Raw genomic sequence first — 20953 nt, forward strand, 5'->3', positions numbered from 1 at the left:
GCATTCAGGTCTAAAATTATGACCACTCTCAGGAGGCAGACACATCCAGAGCGTGGCTGCTTCCATTAATTTATGAATTCCATATCTTCCCCGGCTAATGTATGGAGTGGATCGTCTCGTGCCTCACCAGCGTCCGGTTTAACCTCGGTGCTCTATCATCCTCTTCCATTAAAATCTAAAGAGGTCTGGAGATGTAGCTGCCATCTGGGGGGCTGATTAATTCAGCACCTTGGACAGCTCTTAAGTGTCCCCCATGCACTCTCATCCCCTCGCTTATTCATCACTCTTTTATCTGTGTATCATCGCAGCATTTTCTTTGTAACCACCTGAGATAGAGTTCGCAAAACTGTGATTGACATGCCTCTCAGCCAATCACAGTCATCTGTGCGTCAATAACAAGCCTGCAGTGAGAACAGCAGGGTTTTTTTACACTTTATGTCTCAAGAATTATTTATTTATTTATTTATTGGAACCTTTCTGTGAGGATTTGATGGAATTCAGCCTGGTGCTGATATTGGATGATGTTGGAGGACCACAAACAGCACTCCTATTGGATGCAGCTCCATCAGTCAACAGAATGCAGTTTATACACCGCAGGCTACGTGTGGCATTGGGCATGGTGACCTCTGACGTGGAGAACGCACCAGCTGGACCCAATATTTGTGCCCGTGGTGGACCCTAAAGGAGCGATAAGGAGTGTCTGGCGCTTCGGGACGTATCATGTATGTTCTGGTCATTTCACTCCTGAAGCTGAAAAAGTTATTCCTCCGGGAAACCTAACTCTTCTGGGAAGATAAATATTACATAGCAACAGTAACTAAGAGAGAGGGGCTCACTCACAATTTAAAGAGTGAGAGAGAATAGTGTGTGTATGTGAGAGGGAAGGAGAGAGAGAGAGAGAGAGAGAGAGAGAGAGAGAGAGAGGGAGGGAGAGAGAGAACTGTGTAGTGTGTATATCTGGGGAAGGAAATAGAGAAAGAGGGAAATTGTGTGTGTGTGTGTGTGAGAGAGAGAGAGAGAGAAGAGAGAGAGAGAGAGAGAGAGAGAGAGAGAGAGAGAGAGAGAGAGCGGGAGGGAGGGAGAGAGAGAGAGAGAGAGAGAGAGAGAGAGAGAGAGAGAGAGAGAGAGAGAGAGAGCGGGAGGGAGGGAGAGAGAGAGAACTGTGTAGTGTGTATATCTGGGAGAAGGAAATAGAGAAAGAGAGAAATTGTGTGTGTGTGTGTGTGTGTGTGTGTGTGTGTGTGTGTGTGTGTGTGAGAGAGAGAGAGAGAGAGAGAGAGAGAGAGAGAGAGAGAGAGAGAGGATAGAGCTCAGTGAATTGAATTGAGAGTAATACAGCCTATAGATGGCAGAAGACCTCTTCTAAAATCCCACATTTCAAGGCAGCTTTATTTATTTATTTATTTGTGTATTTACCTCTTTATTTCTTTATTTATTTGAGCAGAACTGAACCGCATCAAATAAATAAATAAATAAATAAATAAATAAATAAAGTCATTACGCCAGGCATCAAACCTGGCGATCTCTCCTCCTGAGAATGCTTAAAACCCATTTCTTAGTCCAATACCCCCTTAAATGGTTCGACCTTAAAAAGTGATCCCGTTGCAATGTACCAGAACGTAACTGCTGCATCATTTAAGGTGGAACGAGGACTTCTAATGAGAAACTAACTTCAGTTTGTGAGAGAGCGGCACATACGCCACTTCTTTTCCCACCCGTTATCAAACAAGCCACGCCCCTTTGCTGTAAGATTGGCTGGAGCTGCGCTGTAATTGGCTGTTTCGTACTCCACCCGTTTTCCGACAAATTTATATATATATATGATGAATGAATGATGAATATATATATATTTCATCCCAGTCCAGGGGCTTGCCAGAATATAGTTTTATTTATTTATTTATTTATTTATTTTTAATATCTTTGTGAGCATATACTATCAGTCAGGTGAGCATAAGAAGGGCTTGTTGCAAGCTTTCATTTTTATTGGATGACTACTAGCCAAGCCCAATACAGGGATGCGGAGCTTCTGTGTTCAAGTGAGTCCCCAGGGGCAGACATTTTGTAGATAGTTGGAGAGCTGGTGCTACAGAAGTGAGGCTTTAAATAGCTTTGGCAAAAAATGTTGTCAACGGCAAAAACGCAGTTGGTGTCAGAAGTGGGATCCCACTACGGAGACGGAGAAGCTCAAGAAGTGCATAGATCAAGCCGTCAGTATGAGGGTGCCCAGCATAATGCACACTCCCAACTAAGCAAGCAGGCTAGGGCTAGGGAGAGAAGTGCCCCCCAACAGCATTAAGTGTGGCAAAGGGGGTGGGGTATTGCAAAGTGGCACCAAGTAATTCCCTGCAGTCCCCCCAGGAAGAGACATTTTGTTGTTAGTTGTGGAGTTGATTCTCCAGTAAAAACTTTAAAAATTGTGCTAGTAAAAGTGGCTAAAAGAGTCCTTGCATTTCTCTGGTCCTCAACAATTGTTGTGTATTAGTAGCCAATCCCTGTGCAGGGGGCGGGGCCTGACAGCATCTTTTGTTTTTCAGGACTCCATGAAAGACATACACTCCTTAAAGCTAAACTAGCAATCCAAGCACGTGTGAGCATGGCGTTGAGCAGCCGGCATGTGAATATAAATATGAACCAGCAGCCAATCGGATTGGCTGAGGGGCGGGGCTTGCCGGAAAACGGGTGGGAGCATCAAAAGCGCAACTCCTGTGAGCGAGACGGGTTGAGTCCTCTTGAGGGTAGCAATGCCAGCCCTCACACACACTCTCCTCCTCCGAAAAAAACACCTCACGCGCCTCACACCGACAAAGTGACCCTCGCCAGCCACAGCACGGCTCCGCACGCGGGGAATTATCTACTTCTCCGGCGCGCTCGAGACCATGAAAGCAGTTTGCAGGGACGGGCAGCTCGCGCTGTGGAGCGGATTTGTAGCCATTTCCACTAGAGGATGCATCAGATGCGCGCGGGCGAACTCTCAACGCGCCAAAAGCATGAGGATTAAAGCCGGATTTATAACTTGGAATATAATATTTTCCCTCATATTCACGCGCGTGCACGGTAAGTGCCCGGATTTAGGGGCTCATTCTCTTTGGTGTTTTTTTTTTTTTTTTTTTTGAAGAGGTGAGGCTGACTGTCCATTGAATGGAGCTGAAAAAGAACAGTCTTAAAAATCAGTGCTGCTTGGGTTAAAATAACGACAGCAGCGTTACGTTTCAGTTTGCATACTTTTGGGGCTCGTGTGGTGGATTTGGCTCGAGTGCAAACTGCAAGGGGTTTTAATAGACTTTTCAGTCAATGCAGGCTTCTGAATGGACTGCGAACCATTGCAGATCAGCTGAAGGGATTTTAGCGCTATGAATTGCTTTTCGCGGTATTCGCTTCGTATTCTGGCACTTGGTTCTAGATAACGGTACATACTACCGTTATTTTTTACCCCTGGCTCCACGGAGCTTGCCCATGTCTTGTGCTCTGCTGCATTAACACGGCGCTGGAGGCAGCTGCGTAGCCTTTTGAAATTCGAATCCTCGGACGCCGCGTTAATCAGCGGTAGTTTAGTACGTGCAAATGTGCAGTACGCCGCGTATGAAATATGGCACGTGCTTCAATGTGATGTAAGTATAAAATGAGGTCTCTACGGGGCTCTATAGAAATCCTAAGCAAAGTGGCTCCATTTTACACGTCGCAAACTTTGCGATTGCAGTGGCGTTCTGGTGGAAATTATTCCACCTCTTCCATTTTTTTTTTATTTCGTGACTTCTTGATGTGCTGATTTTAAAATGGAGGGCAAGGTGACTGCAGGGTACTTTTTTGTTTATCTGTTTATTTACTAGCTTTGCTTTGATTTCACACCTCACATCCTTCATCCATCCCCATCAAAGAGGGAAAGAAAACGCTCGCGTTTTAATAACTAGAACTAATTGTTGCGCGCGCATGCGCACACGCTGCGCATGACAACGCAGTGAGCCAGATGTGGCTCGAAATCAAGAGGAGGGGGACAGACATCTGGGTCTGGACACTGGAGTGGACCTGAGACTCTTGATTTGACCGTGACGGAGCTCTCCGTGATGCAATCAGACGTCCCTTCATCCACATCCACTCAAGTTTTTGAAAAACTCATTTCTAGGAGCGTGAAGCCATATCAGCTCTGCCTTCATAGTTATTAACTGTTTGTAGCACGTTTTTATCATGACTTCAATCTAGTTGTCCTTTTATTCTTCTACATTTTTACTACAAAAGTTTCCTTCCAGGACTTTGCAGCATTATGTTTGTTATGATTAATATTCACAATGGCGTTTCCCTCATAAAACCAATCAAGTGCCACAAATTCTACTCATAACCTCCATTCCAGAATCGCTGAGCTATATTAGCATTAGATTCATTGCTATAGGCCTATTAGCATTAGCTTCATTACTCCTTAATGTTTACAGCACTTTCCTCTCATTAGTTCATTCCAGGGCTGTGAAGCCATATCAGCACTGCATTCGTTATTATATTATACTATATTTTCCTCAAAATATCATTGAATGTGTCAGCTAGTCTTTTCTAAAGTCTACTTTTTAGGAGTATGTACATATATTAGCATTACATTCACTAACATTACTTATTTACAGGATCTTTTCCCTCGCAAAGTTCCTCAAGTAGGCCAACCTGTCTAATTAAAATATCCCTATTCCAGGAGTATGAAGGTATATCATCTTTAGAGACATTAATATTAACGGTTTATGGGCTTTTCTTGTCGTAAAACTGGCGGAGGTTGCCAAAACATCTACACAAAAATCCCCTTAGTAAGTTTGGAACTTGGAAAACGTTAGATTTATTATTTAGTTTTTAAAGTATGTTTTAATCTTAAAGTCAGCCAAGTTGTCCAAACATTTCTCAAATTCATTCATTCATTCATTCATTCATTCATTTGTTCGTTCATTCCTCTGAAAAAGCTTCATCCTAACCATTGGGTGTAAGGAACACAACTTGGACAGGGGGCTAATCCATCACAGGGCATTACTCACTCACTCACTCATTCACACACCACACCTGTGAACAATTTCACACATATGGTACCAGCATGTGTTTTTGGACTATGAGAGGAAACCCAATAACATAACACACGCACACCTAACCTACCCCTCACACATTCACCCAGTCACTCACACCTGTGGGCAATCTTCACATATTCACCCAGTCACTCACATTCTCACACCTGTGGACAGTTTTACACATTCACGCAGTCACTCACACACTCACACCTGTGGCAATTTTACACCCTCACCCAGTCACTCACACAGTCACCCAGTCACTCATACACTCACACCTGTGAACAATTTCACACATTCACCCAGTCATTCACACTTACACCTGTGGACAATTTCACACATTCACCCAGCCATTCACACACTCACACCTGTGGGCAATCTTCACATATTCACCCAGTCACTCACACTCACACCTGTGCACAGTTTCACACATTCACCCAGTCACTCACACACTCACACCTGTGGCAATTTCACGCCCTCACCCAGTCACTCACACACACATGTAAACAATTTCACACAATCATTCACACACTCACATCTGTGCACAGTTTCACACATTCACCCAGTCACTCACACCTGTGAACAATTTCACACATTCACCCAGTCATTTACACCTGTGGGCAATCTTCACATATTCACCCAGTCACTCACACACTCACACCTGTGCACAGTTTCACACATTCACCCAGTCACTCACACACACCTGTGGCAATTTCACGCACTCACCCAGTCACTCACACACATGTAAACAATTTCACACAATCATTCACACACTCACATCTGTGCACAATTTCACACATTCACCCAGTCATTCACACACTCACACTTGTGGGCAACCTTCACATATTCACCCAGTCACTCACACATGTGGACAATTTCACACATTTATCCAGACACTCACCCACTCGCAACTGTGGACAATTTCACACACTCACCCAGTCACACACACACTCAACCATGTGGACAATATCACACATTAAATACCGGCAGGTGCTTCTGGACTATGAGAGGAAACTTATTAACATAACACACACACACACACACACATACCCCTCCTCACAGACAGTGACCTGAGGCAGGGATTGAACCCAGGACCCCAGGGCCCTGGAGCTGTGTGGCAGCACCACCCTCTGCAGCTCCACCCTGCCACCCACAGTATTAGTTATTAGAGTGTGTGGTCCTCACAACTCTGCTCTGTAGTACAGAAGCGTACTGCTGCCACGTATGATACAAACATTCTTCAGCATGTTGTTCTTACTAGAACTTACGTAATAATTAACAAATAAATGTCTGATAGTTCTAAAGAGGATATTTCGTGATTATGAGCTCTTATGTTGTGAAAAAGACACGTTGAAAAATGAAGAAATGTGGAAATGCAGAATTAAATTTAAGACATTAATTAGTTCTGCACTTTTAATGACAAAAAAATATATATTTGTTTATTTATATATTGCACTATTTATTTATTTATTTATTTATTTTTCTTCTCCGTAATACTCTATTTAGTGTAAGGAAATGTTTGCTTATCACACCCATAACCTGTGTGAGAAGCTTCGGCATGGATAGTCTATGTTGTTTTTATGACATAATATCTCATAACAATGAAATACTTTCTCATAATCAAAGATGCTTATCTCATAATTATGACTTCATTTGTTGGTTCGTATGATATCTTATAATTGTGGCATAAGATCTCATAATAATGACATGCTGAACATTTTTTTTAAAGAAAGCAGCCTTTCCCTTCCACACTCTATGACTATGGAACGCCATTGGATTCATAACTATTAACCCTTAACCTCACGCTTTTCTTATAAACTCAGCATCTCATCTCTTCACCACCCAGCTTTCTAGATGCATAAAGCTATATTAGCATTAGATTCATTACCAGTGAGTGTTTACAGCCCTCTCCACTCATTACTGCGCACCGGTTATCAAAAATTATCTCAGAAATCTTCGTCCCAGTGCCACCAAGCCACATTAGCATTTGATTCATTATTATTAACTGTTTACAGCTCTGTTTTCTCAAACATCCCCCTCTAAATTCCCTCATTAATTAAAAACCTGAATATTCACATTAATACTGTCCATTTATTCAGCTCCACTGACCACACAGTTGCTCTACGTAGTTCTACAGTTACTGACTCTAGGTCAAGACTGATACGTTGTGCTGGTATCAGTGTGTTGTGCTGGTACGAGTGGATCAGACACAGCAGTTGCAGCTGGAGTTTAAAAACCCGACAGCATCCAGTCGACAGCGTCCCGTGTCCACTGATGAAGGACTAGAGGACGACCAGCACACACCGGGCAGTGACAGATGAGCTACTGTCTCTGACTTTACATCTACAAGGTGGACCAACGAGGGAGGAGTGTCTCACAGAGTGGACAGTGAGTGGACACTCCAGCAGACACTGCTGTGTCTGATCCACTCGTACCAGCACAACACACACTAACACACCACCACCACCACCACCACCAGGGGTCCTGACCCAGGAGGTTGTTTTAACGTTCAGGCGCTGCTCAGTGATCTTCATCTTCGTGAACTGTCTACACCTTCCGATACCACACTGTGTAATTCCCTGTAATCCTGAATAATGTAATGTACGGAGGCTTCTATCTGTAATAGGAATCTTGTATTCCTCCTTAATGGAACCTGTGGGCTTTCAATTTTCCAGCTCTTTAATGGACTCAGACCATGGTCAACCCCATGCAAATCCTGTGTCTGTTCCCAACTTGAAGCCCCCTCCCGGGGTTAAGTGGCCTGGAGACCGGCTGGCGGGGCCGTGATTTAACTCCCCCTTGGAGCCGATGCACTTTAAAGATGCGATAAGCAGTTTCCCGCTCTGGAAAGCATGGAAAACCTCATGCTCCTTGCTTTCCCGGATGAACGGGATTGGACGTATGGGGTAAATAGAAATGGGATGCGGGTGAACTTAACCCTTTAATGTCCTTATACAGTCTCAGTGTGCTCTACCAAAAAGTCCAGCTGGAGGTTAAAGTGTTAAGGTGTGTGTGTCTCTGTCTCTGCATGTTAATGTGTGTATTTCTGTGTGTGTGTGTGTGTGTGTGTGTGTGTGTGTTTTTCATCAGCCGGAGAGCGAGCGCCTTTCCATATGCTAAGTTTTTCCTTGGTTTTCAGGCTGTGGGCGTTTCACACACATCACTATGATACGACCTTGCTCTTAGTCATGGAGTCAGGAATGGCAGGAAGCGCTAAGGTGGGCTGCAATCGTGCGACCGGAGCACTGTACGTGTGTGAATTTTTAGAATACTGCAGTACGGCCTTAGAGAGCATTACTGTAAAAACAAAACATGTTTTTTTAACAGTTAAAGGTGCCATCAGTCATTTTTACCAACCAAAAATATTCATTTTATTATTTTCTATGATTATTTCAATTGTTTTCTACATAAATTATGTGAAAAAAATGATTTACACCAGATTTATAATTTGAAAAAGGTTAAACACCATAAAATAGTGTTAAAATAGTGTTAAAGTTTGACACGAATATGTTGCTGTTTTGTTTTTTTAATTTTAACATCACATTAAAGGATCACTCAGCAGTTTCCACCAGAGATTTACCTTCTTTCACATTATGAAACATCCACTATACTGGCACTTTGTGGTCTGTGAGTCAGGGATTCTGTACTAAACCTGTTCTAAACATGGCCGGACCTAGTGGAACCCAGTCTATGGAGCATAAACTTGTTCTTCCAGGGACTTACAAAGTAATTTGAATGGATTTTATCTCATGGGAGTTTAAATTATAGAAATATAAAACTATTAAATAATTCATTCATTCATTCATTATCTGTAACCCTTATCCAGTTCAGGGTCACGATGGGTCCAGAGCCTACCTGGAATCATTGTTTGTAAGGCGGGGACACACCCTGGAGGGGGCGCCAGTCCTTCACACCTACTGACACTTTTGAATCGCCAATCCACCTACCAACGTGTGTTTTTGGACTGTGGGAGGAAACCGGAGCACCCGGAAGAAACCCACGCAGACACAGGGAGAACACACCACACTCCTCACAGACAGTCACCCGGAGGAAACCCACGCAGACACAGGGAGAACACACCAAACTCCTCACAGACAGTCACCCGGAGGAAACCCACGCAGACACAGGGAGAACACACCACACTCCTCACAGACAGTCACCTGGAGGAAACCCACACAGACACAGAGAGAACACACCACACTCCTCACAGACAGTCACCCGGAGGAAACCCACGCAGACACAGGGAGAACACACCACACTCCTCACAGACAGTCACCCGGAGGAAACCCACACAGACACAGAGAGAACACACCACACTCCTCACAGACAGTCACCCGGAGGAAACCCACGCAGACACAGGGAGAACACACCACACTCCTCACAGACAGTCACCCGGAGGAAACCCACGCAGACACAGAGAGAACACACCACACTCCTCACAGACAGTCACCCGGAGCGGGAATCGAACCCACAACCTCCAGGCCCCTGGAGCTGTGTGACTGCGACTTACTTTAATAATGTTGTGATAGAAATGACTGATTGCTCCTTTAATTTAACTTGCGATCCATATGTAAATTGGTATATAGCTGCTAAATATTTATGTGTCCTGTCCCTGTCCTTGTCTCCACCCTTTGCTCCACATATTTTGTGCCTTAGTTCTCCCCCTCACCGGTGAATTATCTTTTGTTTTGGTCATTACAGATAGTCAGGAAGTATCAACAAATGATTTCAATAATTATTTTAATTGTCCTTTAAAATCAAATCTAAATCAGTAACTTTCACCCCGTGTGTTCAGTAACAGTGGCTACTAAAGCCATAAATAAACCATTTTATTTGGCACTTATCTTTTTCTTATAACGAATATTTCTAGTAACTAGCCCCTCAACAGAGTTTCATTTTCACCTCATTTTGGTTTAGCTGCACTTTTGAGGACCTCCCTACTCCTTGTGTTTAAAAGCTGAGAGTCTTTGTCTTGTCCTTGTGGGTCACTGTTTGATCTCAGTGTTTGTTTTGGTTATGCCATGACACTTCTGTATTTACTCAGTGTTTACTTTCCCCATTTAATTTAGTGTTTATTCTTGTTGTTCTTGTTATTGGTTTATTTTTTATTTCAGTGTTTATTATTTGTTGATTTTTTCATCCTCTTTTATTTTTTACCACATTATGTTTAATAAAACACACCTGGCACCTGTTTCCTGCCTCCTGCGTCGTCCTCACCTCGTTAGAAATACACGGAAATCCAGATATCTACTGTATTTTGTGTGTGACATTGCCGTATGAATGTGCCTGTAATTCACTGCCGTAATTGAACATAATTCCCTGCCATAATTCAGAGGTAATCTGCTGGAAACTCTAGCTGCCAGATAGTTTTCTGTTTTTCTTTATGGGATATTTTTTTTCTGTTCCACATTTTAAACGTCCACTCAAAAGAGAACCCCCCCCCCAACCCCTACCCAAACCCTGCCTCTCCCTCCCCCTCTCCCTCTGCCTCTCTCTCACTCTGCAATCCATTTTAGGACTTCTGTTATAATGTGCTAGCCATAATTACCATGTTCTTGCGAGTGGGCTGCCTTTGGCATGGTTTGAAGTGAAGAATCAAAGTAACCCAAACCGTAGCTGACGCTCATAACAAGTCGAAAGGGGGCCTGTCCACTTTATCTCCCACTCAGAAAAAGAAAAAAAATCACGCTAGCTCTTGAGCCGCTGGGCTTTAATTGCTGGCAAAGTAGCCACTTTAAAGAGGGGCTATGTACAGCATTAGCTGCATTGCTAAAGTAGGACAGAACAACACAGCGCTAGCGCTAACAGCTGCTAGCAAGACTTTGTCCACCGGCATCAAGCCTTGAACATGTGGAAACTTCAGTGCAACATTGTGGTCAGTAAGTCATCACCAGCTTACGATCCTTTATTAAACGTAGCTAACGTCACCCTTAAGATCCTCACCTGGAGGACCGCACCAAGCGTGCTAACATGCTAACTACGTAGTGTTAATTACTTTCGAACATGCACCTGTCTCTCACTTACTAAATTAATCTCCGTAATTATTAATTGAATACATTACAATTTTAGTGTAATGCGTTTAATCTATCGCACTACTCATTATTATTAGCTAGTACCTTGGAGTTATTCCATCTCGCTGTTTGTGATAACATGGGTTCCTATGTACTCTAACTCGATTACACTGTAATACCCAAGAGGTTCTAGATATTAAGAATCTGAGTATGTGTACGGTGCCAGCTCTAAAATATAGTCATTGATTTGAGCTAACATCATGACAAGTTCCACAACAGGTTCTAGATATTGAGAAACTGAGTAAATGTGTCAACAGTTAAACTACACTAAAATGAGAACAGGTTCTAGATATTAGATATCCCAAACAACTAAAAAACACTAAAATTGTACATCCCACAACTATTATCTAGAACCTGTTGATCACATCAATGTCCTTTAGTTTTACTACTTGGCAAGTTCTGTCACGTTCTGCCCTGGTCTTGGCTGCTGCTTTGTTTTTGTGTCTCACTGAGTTTCCTTCTGTTCCACATGTTGTTTTGGTCCGTGGCCCCTCACCTGGGAATCACTCGTTAAGTATTACACCGCCCCCTTGTTTGAGTCTGTCCAATCACAGCTCTGAACCTGCATTTATATGAGAGTGCAAAGACGAGGTTAAACGCAGCGAAACGGACACAACGAGCGCAGAGAAGAAAGAGCACTGAGTTAAAACAGAGAAAACGAGAACAGGGAAGAAAGAGAAGAAGAGCAAAAACAGCTAAAATCCATATCATCTTCTCCGCGCTCCTCACTGCTGTGCGCTCGGGGGTGGGGTGAAAAGCGAACGGCTCGTTAAAGGAACAGGCGCTGAAAGCGGACACTCTGAAGATGGCTGTTTAAACAGGAAGCGAACGCTGCTGTGAGGTTGGATCCTTGTTGTGTTTTGAACAAAGTAGGTCACAGATGTTTCATTAAAGTCCAGAACTGTGTTCAGTTGGAGGGAAAAAAGGAGAGAATATGTCGCCTTTATAGAAACACTGCTTTATTGTACTTGCATCCCGACACATAATAATGATCTACTCACCTGGTAAATACCTCAGACCACAGGAACTGTAAAAAACAAAAAACATCTGTGGATATGTTTGAACTGGACTTTGATAAATGCTATGCTTTCATGCTCTTGTTAGCACCAACAGTATTTTAACCCCATAGTTTTGTTTGTCTCTGCTCTAACACATTAGATTCGACTTATAAGGGACTTGACAATACACAGATTTTGTTCTAGAGCCAGAAAATCACAAAGCACATCGCGGTGAGTGAAAGCGAGAAGCGCTGACCTACAGACGAGAGCTTTTACCGAGCTTGTTCAAGCTGAAGTGTAATCAAAATGCAGCTCGGATAAAAAAGCAGCGACTCGGAACAACAACTAAAACAAGTCAGAGTGGTTTTAGAAACCGTTTGAGCTCAGGGTTTTCATCATTACACAGTTTCAAAATCTGGAACAGCAGCGGCAATTAGTCCACACACACTCACCCAGTCACTCACTCACACACTCACACCCGTGGACAGTTTCACACACTCACCCAGTCACTCACTCACACACTCACAAATGTGGACAGTTTCACACACTCACCCAGTCACACACTCACACCCGTGGACATAAACACATTCACCCAGTCACTCACACACACACACACACCTGTGGACAGTTTCACACACTCACCCTGTCACTCACTCACACACTCACACCTGTGGACAGTTTCACACACTCACCCAGTCATTCACACACTCACCCTGTCACTCACACACTCACACCCGTGGACAGTTTCACCTACTCACCCAGTCACTCACACACTCACACCTGTGGACAGTTTCACACACTCACCCAGTCACTCACACACACACACACACACCTGTGGACAGTTTCACACACTCACCCTGTCACTCACTCACACACTCACACCTGTGGGCTGTTTCACACACTCACCCAGTCACTCACTCACACCTGTGGACAGTTTCACACACTCACCCAGTCACTCACTCACACACTCACACCTGTGGACAGTTTCACACACTCACCCAGTCACTCACACACACACACACACACACCTGTGGACAGTTTCACACACTCACCCTGTCACTCACTCACACACTCACACCTGTGGACAGTTTCACACACTCACCCAGTCACTCACACACACACACACACACCTGTGGACAGTTTCACACACTCACCCTGTCACTCACTCACACACTCACACCTGTGGGCTGTTTCACACACTCACCCAGTCACTCACTCACACCTGTGGACAGTTTCACACACTCACCCTGTCACTCACACACTCACACCTGTGGACAGTTTCACACACTCACCCAGTCACTCACTCACACACTCACACCTGTGGACAGTTTCACACACTCACCCTGTCACTCACACACTCACACCTGTGGACAGTTTCACACACTCACCCTGTCACTCACTCACACACTCACACCTGTGGACAGTTTCACACACTCACCCAGTCACACACACACACACCTGTGGACAGTTTCACACACTCACCCAGTCACTCACTCACACCTGTGGACAGTTTCACACACTCACCCAGTCACTCACTCACACACTCACACCTGTGGACAGTTTCACACACTCACCCTGTCACTCACACACTCACACCTGTGGACAGTTTCACACACTCACCCTGTCACTCACACACTCACACCTGTGGACAGTTTCACACACTCACCCTGTCACTCACTCACAAACTCACACCTGTGGACAGTTTCACACACTCACCCTGTCACTCACACACTCACACCTGTGGACAGTTTCACACACTCACCCTGTCACTCACTCACACACTCACACCTGTGGACAGTTTCACACACTCACCCTGTCACTCACACACTCACACCTGTGGACAGTTTCACACACTCACCCTGTCACTCACTCACAAACTCACACCTGTGGACAGTTTCACACACTCACCCTGTCACTTACACACTCACACCTGTGGACAGTTTCACACACTCACCCTGTGACTCACACACACCTGTCAGTTTCAGACATTCACCCAGTCACTCACTCACTCACTCACACCTGTGATTGACATTGTATGAAATGATTTCTTGCTGAATCACAAATGCCAAAACCCAAGCTCCCATTTCATCTTAAAAATCTCTGAAACCCACTTAAGCTCCCTCTCAGAGACACGTCTCAGTGCGGCGTCAGCCGAGTCCAGCTCTCGCTTGACGAGTTGACGTTTTTCAAAATGTACAATTCAGAGCAATGCGAAACCCACAAACCAGAGCCCACCCTCGAAAAAGCCTGACACTGAAACATCTGGATCCCACCTCTGGGAAGCGCTCAGCTCTCAGAGGACAGCTCAGTGTCGTCTGAGCTGCAGCGTGCGCTTCTAATTCTGGTTCGGAGGGTCTTTGGGGGATTGGAGGTTGGGTTTCTTACTGTGCGGAGATATTTCAGTGGAGATCTCACACAAGAGGAGTTTGGGAAGTTGCCAGTCAGGTGGGCAGTGGTGTGTGTGTATGTGTGTGTGTGCGTGCAAAAGATCAGCCTGGAGGGAGCTGTGGTCGTTCAACCATCGCAATGACCAGCACTTGGAAAGAAGCATGGATCCGGGGGCAGTGTTGGTGGATGTATCTCAATATTGAGTTTCAGAAAGTGGTAAGATAGGACTTTCTGCATAAGGACAGGGCCAAGAACATTTGAAAATGAGAACATTTGCCTGATGTTTCTTCTGAAATCAAATTTCTAAGACATTTTTTGGTTGGATTTTGATGCATTGTTGTGAGGATTTGATTGCATTCAGCCACAGAAACATTAGTGTATATGTGGGAGCACCTTAAAGACGATATATTCTCCCTATTTCAACAAATGAACACAGTTCTGGGCCTTAATGAAACACGGGTGAGCAGCTTTGGTCAAAATACCACAAGGATCAAACCCCACAGCGGTGTTCTTCCTTAGTGATATAATTAGATTTGCCTTTGCCCCCCGAATCTGGGCAGTCCAGCAAAAACTGACTGGGTGGTCTTGTTTCACAGTGTGTGGGTTGGTCGGCTCCAGATCTGAATATGAATGTGCACACGCATTGAGCAAGTGATTGTTTATTTATTTATTTATTTATTTATTTATTTAATAACATATACTTTTTACATTAGAAAGTGTATCTACAAAACATGTGAAAAGTGAACATTTTAAGGAATTCAGCTAATAGTGCAATTATCTCAGTCAAAATATCATGACATGCAAATATCATAGTATTTGGATTTGATATTTTTTTCATGTCCCATTGTGTACCCTTTTTTCTTATTTGTTTGAAACGAAATTGATTTTTCGTCTCGCTGTTAATCTTCTTTAACGTTAAATAAGGTCATGTTTTAATGAATTAGCTGCTTATTTAATTTGTTGCACATTTAATGAGTTTGTTATTGATAAAAATGAAACTGGATTTAAAATATCAGAGATGCTAATTAGCTGTAGGTTTATGAATATCTTTCAATTTAAAATTAACTTTGTCATGTTGTCTTTTTAATGAAGGTGTAATATTGGATCCCTAAAGACCACTGTTAGGTTCCTTAAAGACTCCACTCTATAAATGTGTCGAGCAAGTGTGTGAAGAAAGAACCAGCTGTTTATTTAAAGGTTCTTGGTCAATTATGTTTATCCTTTTAACCATATGCCCTTGTCAAGAACCATTTAGGTCTCTGTTTCACAGTGGTAATATTGAGTCATAATAAATTCAGACCTGGGGGAATATGGGAGTGGTCCCAAATGGTCTATGTGGCGGTCTACATCCTACTGAGTAGTCCATTTGGTGGTCTGTAGTCTGCTAAGTGGTCTATGTTCTCCCAAGTGGTCTTTTTGTTGGTCTGGGTTCCCCTGAGTAGTCTTTTTCGTCATCTGTATTTTCCTCAGTGGTCTACTTAGTGGTCTGTATTTTCCTAAGTGGTCTCTTTGGTCATGTGTATTCTCCTTAGTGGTTATTGTGGTGGTCTGCAATCTCCCAAGTGGCCTATTTGGTGGTCTATGTTCCCCTGAGTGTTTTTTTGGTTGTCTATATACTGCTTAGAGGTTTATTTTGTGGTCTGTTTTGTCCTGAGTGGTCTATTTGGTGGTCTGAGTTCCTGTGAATGTTCTATTTGGTGGTCAGTGTTCCCTTGAGTAATCGTCTTTTTGGTCATCTGTATTCTCCTCAGTGGTCTACTTGGTGTTCTGTATTTTCCTAAGTAGTCTTCTTGGTCAAGTGTATTCTTTTTAGTGGTTGTTGTGGTGGTCTGCAATCTCCCAAGTGGCCTATTTGGTGGTCTGTGATCTCCTGAGTGGTTTATTTTGTGGTCTGTTTCTCTTGAGTGGTCTATTTGGTCATCTGAGTTCCTGTGAATGTTCTATTTGGTGGTCTGTGTTCCCCTGAGTAGTCTTTTTGGTCATGTGTATTCTCCTTAGTGGTTGTTGTGGTGGTCTGCAATCTCCCAAGTGGCCTATTTGGTGGTCTGTGTTCCCCTGAGTTGTTTATTTTGTGGTCTGTTTTCTCCTGAGTGGTCTACTTGGTGGTCTGTACTTTATCAAGTGTATTATTCTGTGCTCTGTATTCTCCTGAGTGGTCTGCTTTTTTGAGTGGTCCACATTCTCCTCAGTGGTCTGTATTCTCCTCAGTGATCATATTGTGCAGCACAGAAGAAACCTGTGGTATCTGGCAGGATCTGCTTGTTGCACTTTATCTAGGAATCAAAGTCAAAATGTTGGCATCTAGAAAGCCCTCCCCTGGGGGACCACATTCCCCTGAGTAGTTCCATAGTCTTGGTGTTTTTTTGAGTGGTCACGTTTTCCTGAGAACGGTTCACTAGTTCTGAAAGCAACTATTAGATCTTGCAGTGGATGTCATTTGCTTGTTGCATCGCTCACAGATCCTTAGCAGAGTGAGTTGGACAAACATCAAGGTTGTCAATATTGATGAGGAGCTCAGGAATCAGAGAGTGTTTTTGTTGGAGATCAATTCAGCCTCGTCAGGACTCCGCTAAAGATCCTCTAGTACAAGAACCTTATTGAAGTTGAAAGAACCACCTGCTAATGTAAAGGCTCTGTACCAATAAAGACACTTCTGAGAACTCCAGATAAATAATATAAAGATAAAGATAAATAATCTCCAGAGTGGTCTATAATCTTATGTGTGGTCTATAATCTCCAGAGTGATCTATATTCTCCAGCGTGGTCTATAATCTTCTTTATCTTCTGACTTGTCATGGTTCTCTAGTGCAAAAGGAACTTGTAGGATCTTGCAGTAGGTCATTTTGGCATTAGGACAATCATAACATGGGGGGAGCACATTCTCTAAAGTGGCCAGTTTTCTCTTGAAGACTCTGTATTCTCCAGGGTGGTCTGTTGGGTGGACTATTCTAGTCTCCAGTCACCTGGGACTACATGTTCTACTGAAACCTGATTTCTAAGACAGAAGGAGCCTGTGAGATCTGGCAGTAGATGTCATTAGCTTGTAGCATCGCACACAAATCTTTAGCAGCGTGAGCTGGAGGAGCATCAAGGTTGTCAATATTGATGAGGGGCTCACGAATCAGAGAAGTGTTTTGGTAGAAAGATCAATTCAGGCTCGTCAGGACTCAGCTACAGATTCTACAGCCAGGACGAGGCATCAGAAATGCAGTTTGGTGTTGTGTGGAAAACATGGAAAGGTTGACAGCGTTGTTTATATATGATGAACGGCTGAATGTTTGACTGTTGGTTGACCTTAAAACAGAAACAGAGAGGTCTTTGAAATTCGGACCTTGAAACCATTCCAGATACCAGTCTTTGGTTTTGTAGCCTCTGTAGGAGGTGAGACACTGTGGACCCAGATATCCATCTGGTCATACACTGTTTTAAGAAGGTCCTTAGAAAAATAGGAAATTGGTTGTACATAAGCCCAAGGTGGGCAGTTAGTTAAGTTCGATACCAGTGTGAGTGACTGGGTGAGCGTGTGAGTGACTGGGTGAATGTGTGTATTCCCGCCTTGCGCCCAAAGATTCCAGGTGGGCTCTGTACCCACCGCGACCCTGAAATGGATAAGGGTTACAGATAATGAATGAATATATTATCATTATATCAGCAGCATACAATGATAATAATATCGTTTACCTCATTTCTTTTTGGGACAATCCTAACCACCCTAAAAAGGGGTATTGTTGCCTGTGACTTTAAGGCTGACTAGTATGTATTTAACATACAGATGTTGTTTGTGATCGCTCACTGACTAATGTACCAAATATAAAATATCTCATTTACAGTCTTAGAAGTTTTTCAAAGTGGACTGGGTCAAGTACGTCATAGATTCCTCATGTGTGATGAAGTTAGTGAAAGTCAGTAAAGGTCATTAATGTTATTCCATGCATGAGTAATTAAGCTCAGGGTTTATCAGACCATCGACTAATAACTTACTAATTATCAGGCTGTATATGATGTTTTTGAGTAGTTTATTTATGCTTTATCCCTTTAGGTCCTCTTTAATTCAACATCTTTTCAAGCGGAATGGATCACCTCGGAAATGTGCTGTCTTGCCAAAGCGTGAAAAATACCGCTATGGCATTCATATTCCTGTCTAAATTACAGGCCTGGCAGGTAGGGTACCGCCGCTTGATTGCGCTTAGTATTTAGACATCACGTCCGCAATCTGTAGCGAAGATGAAAGTGACTCATCTGGGCACTTTAGATCAGTCTACAGTTTTACAAGCTCCATAAAGGACTTCCAAATATTAATATGTGCACTGTATCTAATATTAGATGAACATGATCATCTTCTGGAGATGTAGCGCTTATTTCTGAGGAAGGAAATACAATGGACACATTTTCATTACACACTCCTGCCCCCGTCCTTGGTCACTGTCTGGTGTGGTGTGTTCTCCCTGTGTCTGTGGGGGTTTCTCTGGTTTCCTCCCGCAGTCCAAAACACATCAGATTGGTAGGTAGATTGACTGTGTAAAATAGTCCACAGGTGTGAGTGTGTGAGTGACCCAGTGAGTGTGTGAAACTGTGCACAGGTGTGAGTGTGTGAGTGACTGGGTGAGTGTGTGAAACTGTCCGCAGGTATGAGTGTGTGAGTGACTGGGTGAGTGTGTGAAACTGTCCGCAGGTGTGAGTGTGTGAGTGACTGGGTGAGTGTGTGAAACTGTCCACAGGTGAGTGTGTGTGAGTGACTGGGTGAGTGTGTGAAACTGTCCACAGGTGAGTGTGTGTGAGTGACTGGGTGAGTGTGTGAAACTGTCCACAGGTGAGTGTGTGTGAGTGACTGGGTGAGTGTGTGAGTGACTGGGTGAGTGTGTGAAACTGTCCACAGGTGAGTGTGTGTGAGTGACTGGGTGAGTGTGTGAAACTGTCCGCAGGTGTGAGTGTGTGAGTGACTGGGTGAGTGTGTGAAACTGTCCACAGGTGAGTGTGTGTGAGTGACTGGGTGAGTGTGTGAAACTGTCCACAGGTGTGAGTGTGTGAGTGACTGGGTGAGTGTGTGAAACTGTCCGCAGGTGTGAGTGTGTGAGTGACTGGGTGAGTGTGTGAAACTGTCCACAGGTGAGTGTGTGTGAGTGACTGGGTGAGTTTGTAAAACTGTCCACAGGTGAGAGTGTGTGTGTGACTGGGTGAGTGTGCAAACCATGGGCTTGTCGAGCTAAATTAGCTCCAGAAAGAGCACAGAGCCTCAAATAAAGCGCTATTTACATGTGCAGCATGTTACATAAATAAATAAAAGGAAATAAAGCAGGACAGTTCTCCTTACCTCCGCCGTTTATGAGATCAGCAGGATGACTCTGAAATAGTCCATATTTACATATATCTGCCATATCTCAGAGCGGCACGGTGGCGCAGCAGGTAGTGTCGAAGTCACACAGCTCCAGGGACCTGGAGGTTGTGGGTTCGATTCCCGTCTGTAAGGAGTGTGGCGTGTTCTTCCTGTGTCTGTGTGGGTTTCCTCCGGGTGACTGTCTGTTAGGAGTGTGGCGTGTTCTCCCTGTGTCTGTGTGGGTTTCCTCCGGGTGACTGTCTGTGAGGAGTGTGGCGTGTTCTCCCTGTGTCTGCGTGGGTTTCCTCCAGGTGACTGTCTGTGAGGAGTGTGGTGTGTTCTCCCCGTGTCCACGTGGGTTTCCTCCAGGTAACTGTCTGTGAGGAGTGTGGTGTGTTCTCTCTGTGTCTGCGTGGGTGTCCTCCGGGTGACTGTCTGTGAGGAGTGTGGTGTGTTCTCCCTGTGTCTGCGTGGGTTTCCTCCGGGTGACTGTCTGTGAGGAGTGTGGCGTGTTCTCCCTGTGTCTGTGTGGGTTTCCTCCGGGTGACTGTCTGTGAGGAGTGTGGTGTGTTCTCTCTGTGTCTGTGTGGGTGTCCTCCGGGTGACTGTCTGTGAGGAGTGTGGTGTGTTCTCTCTGTGTCTGTGTGGGTGTCCTCCGGGTGACTGTCTGTGAGGAGTGTGGTGTGTTCTCTCTGTGTCTGCGTGGGTGTCCTCTGGGTGACTGTCTGTGAGGAGTGTGGTGTGTTCTCTCTGTGTCTGCGTGGGTGTCCTCCGGGTGACTGTCTGTGAGGAGTGTGGTGTGTTCTCTCTGTGTCTGCGTGGGTTTCCTCCGGGTGACTGTCTGTGAGGAGTGTGGTGTGTTCTCTCTGTGTCGGCGTGGGTTTCCTCCGGGTGACTGTCTGTGAGGAGTGTGGTGTGTTCTCTCTGTGTCGGCGTGGGTTTCCTCCGGGTGACTGTCTGTGAGGAGTGTGGTGCGTTCTCTCTGTGTCGGCGTGGGTTTCCTCCGGGTGACTGTCTGTGAGGAGTGTGGTGCGTTCTCCCTCTGTCTGCGTGGGTTTCCTCCGGGTGACTGTCTGTGAGGAGTGTGGTGTGTTCTCTCTGTGTCTGTGTGGGTGTCCTCCGGGTGACTGTCTGTGAGGAGTGTGGTGTGTTCTC

General features: G+C 44.4%; 1 protein-coding gene across 1 annotated transcript in view; it reads left to right on the plus strand.

Annotated features, from left to right (window-relative positions):
- The first annotated feature begins 2876 nt into the window (after nt 1–2876).
- The window catches only part of csmd3a (CUB and Sushi multiple domains 3a), a 287911-nt gene continuing 269834 nt past the window's right edge, over nt 2877–20953 (plus strand). Inside the window, 1 exon segment of the mRNA XM_066676154.1 lies at nt 2877–3054. Coding sequence (XP_066532251.1) covers nt 2877–3054 — 178 coding nt within the window.

Source organism: Hoplias malabaricus, chromosome 1 (assembly GCF_029633855.1).
Source record: "Hoplias malabaricus isolate fHopMal1 chromosome 1, fHopMal1.hap1, whole genome shotgun sequence".
NCBI classification, from domain to species: Eukaryota; Metazoa; Chordata; class Actinopteri; order Characiformes; family Erythrinidae; genus Hoplias; species Hoplias malabaricus.